Raw genomic sequence first — 9,120 nt, forward strand, 5'->3', positions numbered from 1 at the left:
GTCCCTGGTTTGCCCCTCAGAGGTGGGCCAGGGTCCCAGACAGGGAGGGGACGTGGAGAGGTCATTGCAGAGGTTCTTGTGGCGGCACACACGGGTGTAGGAGACGACAGAGAGGCCAGGGCCTTTCCTGTGCTGGGTGACACGGGCCTCATGATCCTCCTTCTGGGTACAGCCCTTGATGAGCGCTAGGAACACTTCGGGTCCTAGAAGAAGAAGGAGGCAGACAGGGTGAGGATCAGAACTCTGTGGTGCTAGAGGGAGAATCTTGGTTGTGGCCAGGGGAGAGGCTGAAGAGGAGGCAACTGGGCACCCAAGGGTTTGCTCCTGCTGAGGAGGGGACAGCTCCTGGCATGAGGGGCAGGGGGGAGTCTTTGGAGTCTGCTGGTCAGGAGGAGGGATATCCCTGTGCAGGTGAAGGTGGGGTCAGGCTTGGGGCCTTTGGGGCCTTTCTCACCATTCTCAATGAGCATCAGTGAATCTTGGCAACCCCAGCCGTCCTTGCAGAATTCCTCGCCTGTTGTCCACTCCAAGGGCAGTTCTGATGTTTTCCTCACAGCCCTCAGTGTTCCCGCCTGACAGGTCAGCGCCTGCACTCCTGAGGTGGGAACAGCATCTTAGCTCATCCTCCTGGGAAATCCTCTCCCATGTTGGAGTTTTCACTCTCGGGGCAGCATGAGGGTGAGACCCAGGAGGGCTGGCAACAGAGCAGGGTTCATGGTCAGGGCAGCTAGATTTCTTTTTCTCCTGCTCTTCACCCAGGAAACAGAGCCCTTTTATGTCTCTCTTCACCCAGGGCAGCCAGGAAAGTGTGGGGAGTGGAGGGCCTTGCTAAAGAAGGCCTGGGCACACACTCTGAATCTCACCAACTTTAAAGGCCCAGAGCCCGAATCCTTCCTCCTCCTTCAGACCCAGGAGTCAAGGCCCCTCTCCTCCCTCTGACCCAGTTGTCCAGGCTCCCAGACCCCACTACAGTTAAAACCTGAGTTGTCCTGATGCCAGGCTCCACTGGTCTGGGTCCCCATCCCCACACTGTTTCAGGGTAGTTTTAGAAGGTACTTTCCTCATTTCTCTTGGCCACTTGGCCACTTTCTGGCCCCAGGTGGGGAAATGGCTCAACTGCCTGAAAGAGCAATTTGTGATGGGTCTTGGCTGGTCTCTATGGTTTTTATATCCTAATCTTTGCCCCATCATAGAAGCATGTACTGTGCAGTCACGTCCACCTTCTCTTTTCTCATGTGGTGTGTGGTGTGAATGTGGTATGAGAGTGGTTATGTCTGTTGTGTGTATTATGTGATTGTGTGCTCTGTGGTATGGATTACATTGGATTTGTTTTAGGAATGCCTTCTGGAAAAGGAATGTTACCTATTCCCAGAACTGAGGGCCAGACAATTAAACAACTAATCAAAAAGAGAGACTCAGATTGTTCTTCCCTGTTCAACACCCTTCCATGGCTCCTGTGCCTTAGGAGAAAGACTAACCCCTCAGTCTGGCTTTGTGGCTACTTGACCCACCACCAAGCCCCCAAACCTCCCTCTTCACTCCCCCACAATATCCATTCCAAAGACATGCCAGGTCATTTCCTGCCTTCTTGGACTTGCACCACTGTCCCTTCTGCTTGGAATAGCAGAGGTCACCCACATCTACATTGTCTACCTGAAAAACTGGCAATCACCCCCAGTTCCAGCTACATCCCATCCTCTTTAAGTGAACTTCTTAGGTACAGCTAAGGCGCCCTTCTATAAAATAGCAGGTTTATTCCCATGGCTGGGCCTTTGCACAGGCTGTTTCCTCTGACTGCTAATGTCCTTTTCCTCTTCTATTAATAGATTGAAGCTTATCTTTAAGGTCACCCCCTCTGTGAAGTACCCTACTCACCCACCTGCAGGACATTAGTATCTTCCTCCTCAGACCTCCCCCAGACCCATTTCACTGCAGCCCTGTGACCATCTGAATCAGTAATGTCTCCCCTCCTCGTCCTGGAGGCCCTTTAGGGCAGGGTTAGGGTCTCAGTCCTCTGCAGTCTCCACCGGAGAACTTGGAGTCCTGTACAAGCTCACTTCCCATCCTGAGCCAGCCCTTGTGTTGCCTCAGGCTAGAATCCTTGGTGTCAGTGACATCCAGGCCCCGTCCTCAAGGCTCCCAGTCTAGGCAGAGAGATCCAAGCACACAGAGGAATGTTGCTGCATTCACTAAACTTTCACCTTGAGGCTTTAAGGACTGGGTGCTGTGGGTGGATGAGGAAACTGAGTCTCAGACAGGGAAGACCCTCTTCTCACTCTCCTCCCTGCCATTGGTGCTTCTCATTGAGATACTCCAGGCCAGTCTCAGTCTCAGTCGGGTGTACTGGTAAGGGCTGGGCTTGTGTGGGTGAGTGGGGATCCTCCCAGTGTCCCTGCTTGTCTCTTGCTGACCCTATCACACCTGAAGCACCATTGATGTTCTCTCTGACACTCTTTCCTATGCGACAGGGCTGCTAGGGTGCTCTATCACCATGGGTGGGGTATGGATGAGGGTGGAGGCAGGTAAGGGAACTTTGGCTAGCCAAGGTCAAGAGTGTGGAGAAATAGAATTAAAGGAAATGCATCACTCCCAGCATGAGAAGCATGCACTTGCACTCACTTCCACACACAATGGATAAAGTGCAATGCAAAGCAGCCAGCCCACCAACTTGTCCTATGTCTGCTTCCTGATCCTCTCTCTCCCTTTCAGCTGGACACTTCTTTTGGCATGCTCACCCCAAAGGGCCTACCAGGACAATCCCTCACTTTGTGCATGCCCAAATGCTTAATAAACTAAATTATTTGTGGCTGTTGGAGTTTGTGGGATGTGTGTGCATGTCTGACGTTTACAAGGGTCATCATACTCTAAGGATGCAGGGTGGGTACAGCCTTGCCTTCCAGACATGGGACTCACCGTCAGAATTACACTTTTCACTCACAGACAAAGCCCCGATTTCCTGAGTGTCATTAAGCAGGTTGCAGGCTGCTTGGGACATGCATCCTTGGACTTTCAGATCAGTGAAGATGCCAACTGTGGAAAGGAGCCAGGCAGACCGGGAGAGAGTGAGATGCCGTCACTGGGACCACCTAACCTTGAGGAGCCAGGCCCAGTCTCCTCTGAGCCCCAGCCATCCCCTACCCTCAGTGCCAGCAGGGACCCGGATGTCCCAGCTTACCTCCCCTGAGCTGCAGGGTCCCATTGTAGCAGTGCGTGTGCCCAATGGGGCAGGTCAGCTCTGTTGCAGATTCACAGCTTTCCTCAGAAAAGCAGACTGGGCACCGCACCGACCCTGGGACTGGGAGGGGAGAGGGAATAAGGGAGGACTGAGTGGACTCTGCATTTGGATCTGGTGCCTTCTATCCTCTTCGCATTTGTGACCCCATCATCAACCTCCTCAGTCTCATGTAGAACTGGGGTGCTGGAAATTGCAGTGCAGTGGTTGCTGAGAGAGCAAGGGGGTGGGCATGAGATCTGGGAGAGGCAGTAGTGTCTGAGACAGGAGTCGGGCCCTTGGAAGCACCAGGGTAGCTTTCACCCACACTTCCACTGCAGTCCAAGTAGACAACATGCTCCAAAGTGCAGAGAATCAAAAGGATCGCCCCCCCCCCAAAAAAAACAATTTATGATATAGAAACGGACAGTGGAGTGTTATAGACCAATTTCATTTTAAGAGGATCTACTAAAATCCTATTTGATTATTTTCAGGAATGCCTTCTGGAAACATGAGTGAGCCAAGTGCAACAGTATAGAGAATGGAGCTTTGCCCAGGTTCAGGCCATCAGTGGAGTTTGAGGTGAGGTTGAACTCAGAAAGCAGTCCAGTTTCCTGCTGCAGGACTGTTAGAAGAAGCTGTGCCAAGGGAGTTAGTCCTGGGGAGTGTGGACAGGCCAGATGGGAGGGAGGGGTTCTAAATGAGCAGCCCTTCTCTGCTCCTCTCATCCCCTAGCTCCTATCCTCTCCTCCTCTCCCTCCTCGTTTTCACCTGCAGAGGTGGGCAGGGTCCAGACAGGGTCAGTGGAGGTGAGGTCATTGCAGAAGTTCTTGTGGCGACACACACGGGTGTAGGAGATGACGGAGAGGCCAGAGCCTTCCCTGTGCTGGGTGACACGGGCCTCATGATCCTCCTTCTGGGTACAGCCCTTGCTAAGCGCTAGGAACACTTGGGGTCCTAGAAGAAGAAGGAGGCAAACAGGGTGAGGATCAGCACTCTGCGGTGCTAGAAGGAGAATCTTGGTTGTGGCCAGGGGAGAAGCTGGAGAGGAAGCAACTGGGCCCCTGAGGGCTTGCTCCTGCTGGGGAGGGGACAGCTCCTGGCATGTGGGGCAGGGGGGAGTCTTTGGAGTCTGCTGGTCAGGAGGAGGGATATCCCTGTGCAGGTGAAGGTGGGGTCAGGCTTGGGGCCTTTGAGGCCTTTCTCACCATTCTCAATGAGCATCAGTGAATCTTGGCAACCCCAGCCGTCCTTGCAGGACTCCTGGCCAACTGTCCACCTCACGGGCAGTTCTGATGCTTTCCTCACAATTGTCAGTCTTCCAAACTCACAGGTCAGGGCCTTCACTCCTGAGGTGGGAACAGCAATCCATTAGGCCCAGGAGGGCTGGCAGTAGGATGGAGTTCATGATCAGGTCAGCTAGAATTCTCTTGCTCTTGCTCTTCCCCCAGGAAACAGAGCCCTTTTATGGCTCTCTTCACCCAGGGCAGTCAGGAAAGGGTGGGGAGTGGAGGGCCTTCTTTACCAAGAGAGTCTGAGCCCACACTCTGAGTCTCACCAACTTTAAAGGCCAGAACCCGAGTCCTTCCTCCTTCCTCAGACCTAGGAGTTCAAGGCTCCTCTCCTCCCTCTGCCCTAGTTGTCCAGGCTCCCAACCCCTCTACAGTTAAAAACTGAAGCATCCTGACCCCGGGCTCCACTGGTCTGGATCCCCACCCTCACACTGTTTCCAGGTAATTTTGGAAGGTATTTTTCTCATTTCCTTTGGCAACCTGGGGATCTTCTGGCCCCAAGTGGGGAAATGGCTCAACTGCCTGTGAGGACAATGTGTGATGGGTCTTGGCTGGTTCCTATGTTTTTTTCTAGGCTAACCTTTACCCCACCACAGATGCCTGCTTCTGTTTTCTCATGTCGTGTGTGATGTGCATGTGGTATGGTGAGTGAGGTTCTGTCTGTTGTGTGTATTCTGTGCTGTGTCTGTGTGGTATGTGTTACATTTGATTATTTTCAGGAATGCCTTCTGGAAAATGAATGTTACCTACTCCCAGAACTGAGGGCCAGACAATTAAACAGAACTAATCAAAAAGAGAGACTCAGATTGTTCTTCCCTGTTCAACACCCTTCCATGGCTTCTGTGCCTCAGGAGAAAGACTAATCCCTCAGTCTGGCTTTGTGGCTACTTGACCCACCACCAGGCTCCCTACCTCCCTCTTCACCCCCCCCCCCATCCCCTGAATATCTATTCCAAAGACACTCCAGACTATTTCCTGCCTCCTTGGCCTTGCACCACTGTTCCTTCCGCTTGGAATAGCAGATGTCACCCACATCTACATTGTCTACCTGAAAAACTGTCAATCACCCCCAGTTCTAGCTACACTTCCACTGCACAGTCCAAGGTCACATCCTCTTGATGTGAGCTACTCTGGTACAGCCAGGGAGGCCTTATAGAAAATAGTGGGTTTATTCCCACGGCTGGGCTTTTGCACAGGCTGTTTCCTCTGCCTATCAATGTCTTTTTCCTCTTCTACTAATAGACTGTATCTAGTCTTTCAGTTCACCTCCTATATGAAGCCCTCCTTGACACCCTACCCACAGGATATTAGGACCTTCCCTCTCAGATCTTCTCCAACCCCTTTCACTGCAGCCCTGTGACCATCTGCAACAGTAATGTCTTCCCTCCTTGTCCTGGAGGATCTTTAGGGCAGGGTTAGGGTCTCAGTCCTCTGCAGTCTCTACCGGAGACCTTGGAATCCTGTACAAGCTCACTTCCCATCCTGAGACAACCCTTGTGTTGCCTCAGGCTAGAATCCTTGGTGTCAGTGACATCCAGGCCCTGTCCTCAAGGCTCCCAGTCTAGTAAGAGAGATCCAAGCACACAGAGGATGTTGCTGAATTCACTGAACTTTCACCTTGACGCTTTAAGGACTGGGTGCTATGGGTGGATGAGGAAACTGAGTCTCAGGCAGGGAAGACCCTCTTCTCACTCTCCTCCCTGCCATTGGTCCTTCTCATTGAGATACTCCAGGCCAGTCTCAGTCTCAGTCGGGTGTACTGGTAAGGGCTGGGCTTGTGTAGGTGAGTGGGGACCCGCCCAGTGTCCTTCCTTGGCTCTTGCAAGAGGAAAGGGGAAGGAACTAGGGCTAGCCAACGTCAAGAGTATGGAGAAATAAAAATAAAGGCAATGAATCACTCCCAGCATGAGAAGCATACACTGTGCACTCACTTCCACACCTAATGGATAAAGTGAAAGGCAACACAGCTAGCCCACCCACCCTGTCCTATGTCCGTCCCCTGGGCCTGTCTTTCCGTTCAGCTGGACACCTCTTAAAGTCGTGCTCACCCATGGGCGTCTCCCAGGACAATCCCTCACTTTGTGCATGCCCAAATGTGTAATAAATTTCTAAATTATTTGTGGCTGTTGGAGTTTGTGGGATGTGTTTGCATGTCTGACTTTCAAAAGGGTCATCGTACCCCAAGGTTGAAGGGTGGGTACAGTCTCATCTTCCAGACATGGGACTCACCGTCTGAATCACACTTTTCACTCACAGACAAGGCCCCGATTTCCTGAGTCTCATTAAGCAGGTTGCAGGCTGCTTGGGACATGCATCCTTGGACTTTCAGATTGGTGTGGATGCCAACTGTGGAAAGGGGCCAGGCAGAGTGGGAGAGAGTGAGATGCCACCACTGGGGCCTTCCAACCCTGAGGAGCCAGCCCACTCTCCTCTGAGCCCCAACCCTCGCTATCCTCAGGGCCAGCAGGGACCCCGATGTCCCAGCTTACCTCCCCTGAGGTGCAGGACCCCATTGTAGCAGTGTGTGTGCCCAATGGGGCAGGTCATCTCTGTTGCGGATTTACAGCCTTCCTCAGCAAAGCAGACTGGGCACCGCACCGACCCTGGGACTGGGAGGGGAGAGGGAAGAAGGGAGGACTTAGTGGGCTCTGCATTTGGATCCAGTGCCTTCTATCGTCTTTGCTTTTGTGGCCCCATCATCAACCTTCTCAGTCTCATGTAGACCTGGGGTGCTGGAAATTGCTGTGGAGTGGTTGCTGAGAGAGCAAGGGGGTGGGCATGAGACCTGGGAGAGGCAGTGGTGACTCAGACAAGACAGGGGATCTTGCAAGATCGATGGTAGCTTTCACCCACAACTTCCACTACACAATCCAAGCAGACAAGGTGCCCTAAAGAGTAGAGAATCACGAAGCACCCCCCACTCCAATACAGTTTATAGTATAGAAAGGACATTGGAGAGCTACAGGCCAATTTCACTTTTAGAGGATATACCCAAATCCTAAATGAAACATGAGTGAGCCAAGCTCAACAGTATAGACAAAGGAGCATGGTTCGGGTTCAGGCTATCGTCAGAATTTGAGGTGGGGCTGAACTCAGAAGAGCAATCCAGTTTCCTGCCCCAGGACTGTTAGAAGAAGCTATGTCAGGGTCAGAAGTCCTGGGAGGTGTGCAGAGGCCAGTTAGGAGGGAGGGGTTCTAAATGAACAGCCCTTCTGTGCTTCCCTCCTCCCCCCTCTCCTGTCCTCTCCTGCTCCTCCTCCTCCCACTCCTTGTTCGCACCTGCAGAGGGGGGCAGGGTCCAGACAGGGCGGGTGGAGGAGAGGTCATTGCAGAGGTTCTTGTGGCGGCACACATGGGTGTAGGAGATGACAGAGAGGCCAGGGCCTTTCCTGTGCTGGGTGATACGGGCCTCATGATCCGCCTTCTGGGTACAGCCCTTGCTGAGCTCTAGGAACACTTCAGGTCCTAGATGAAGAAGGAGACAGGCCAGGTGAGGATCTGGACTCCAGGGTGCTAGACGGAGAGTCTTCATCGTGGCTGGGGGAGAGGATGGAGAGGAGCCAACTGGGCCCCTGAAGGCTTGCTCCTGCTGAGGAGAGGACAGCTCCTGGCATGAGGGGAGTTGAGTCTTTGGAGACTGTTGGTCAGGAGGAGGGATATCCCTGTGCAAGTGAAGGTGGGGTCAGGCTTGGGACATTTGGGGCCTTTCTCACCATTCTCAATGAGCATCAGCGAATCTTGGCAACCCCAGCCATCCTTGCAGGACTCCTCTTCAGGTGTCCAACTCAAGGGCATTTCTGATGTTTTCCTCACTGTCTCCCATATTCCTGCCTGACAGGTCAGGGCCTCCATTGCTGAAGTGGGAACAGAAAATCCATTTTAGCCCATCCTCCCAGGAAATCCCCTCCCAAGTTTTGTTTTCACTCACGGGGCAGCATGAGGGTGAGGCCCAAGAGGGCTGGCAGCAGGATGAAGCTCATGGTCGGGGCAGCTAGAATTCTCTTGGTCCTGCTCTTCCTCCAGGAAACAGAGCCCTTTTATGTCTCTCTTCACCCAGGGCAGTCAGGAAAGGGTGGGGACTGGAGGGCCTTGCTAAAGAAGGCCTGGGCCCACATTCTGAGTCTCACCAACTTTAAAGGCCAGAAACCCAAGTTCTTCCTCCTCCTTCTGACCTAAGAGTTAAGGCCCCTCTCCTCCCTTTGACCCAGTTGTCCAGGCTCCCAGACCCCTTTACAGTTAAAAACTGAGGCATCCTAACCCCAGCCTCCACTGGTGTGGATCCCACCCCCCACATTGTTTCAGGGTAGTTTGCGAAGGTAGTTTCCTCATTTCTCCTGGCAACCTGGCCACTTTCTGGCCCCAGGTGGGGAATGGCTCAACTTCCTGTGAGGACATTGTGTGATGGTCTTGGCTGGTCTCTATGTTTTTTCTACACTAACCTCTGCCCCTCCACAGATACCTACTTCTCTTTTCTTTCTCTTTCCTTCCAATATTGCTTTTTAAAATTACCCTATTGCATGACCTTCCCTCATGATTTCTCTTTTTCTTCTTTTACTTATCTTTCATCTTCCTCTGTTCTCTCCCCTCCTTCCGCAATGTAGGCTTAGAGTCTCCAGT

The 9,120-nt window shown here is 52.6% G+C and overlaps 1 protein-coding gene across 2 annotated transcripts in view; it reads right to left on the minus strand.

Moving 5' to 3' along the window:
- The window catches only part of LOC102422326 (CD177 antigen-like), an 18,223-nt gene extending 9,484 nt beyond the window's left edge, over window positions 1-8,739 (minus strand). The window contains exons 1-11 of one of the 2 annotated variants that reach the window (XM_014467560.2): window positions 8,432-8,739; window positions 8,217-8,357; window positions 7,783-7,968; window positions 6,993-7,112; window positions 6,733-6,849; window positions 4,420-4,560; window positions 3,983-4,168; window positions 3,176-3,295; window positions 2,914-3,030; window positions 455-595; window positions 17-203 (exon numbers count right to left, since the gene is read on the minus strand). In XM_014467560.2, the coding sequence (XP_014323046.1) occupies window positions 17-203; window positions 455-595; window positions 2,914-3,030; window positions 3,176-3,295; window positions 3,983-4,168; window positions 4,420-4,560; window positions 6,733-6,849; window positions 6,993-7,112; window positions 7,783-7,968; window positions 8,217-8,357; window positions 8,432-8,483 (1,508 nt within the window). In that variant the 5' untranslated portion in view covers window positions 8,484-8,739. The remainder of the gene's footprint in view (window positions 1-16; window positions 204-454; window positions 596-2,913; window positions 3,031-3,175; window positions 3,296-3,982; window positions 4,169-4,419; window positions 4,561-6,732; window positions 6,850-6,992; window positions 7,113-7,782; window positions 7,969-8,216; window positions 8,358-8,431) is intronic. The other variant, XM_023743600.1, reaches the window with a different exon arrangement.
- Window positions 8,740-9,120: the final 381 nt, after the last annotated feature.

This window comes from Myotis lucifugus, unplaced genomic scaffold (genome assembly GCF_000147115.1).
Source record: "Myotis lucifugus unplaced genomic scaffold, Myoluc2.0 scaffold_402, whole genome shotgun sequence".
NCBI classification, from domain to species: domain Eukaryota; kingdom Metazoa; phylum Chordata; class Mammalia; order Chiroptera; family Vespertilionidae; genus Myotis; species Myotis lucifugus.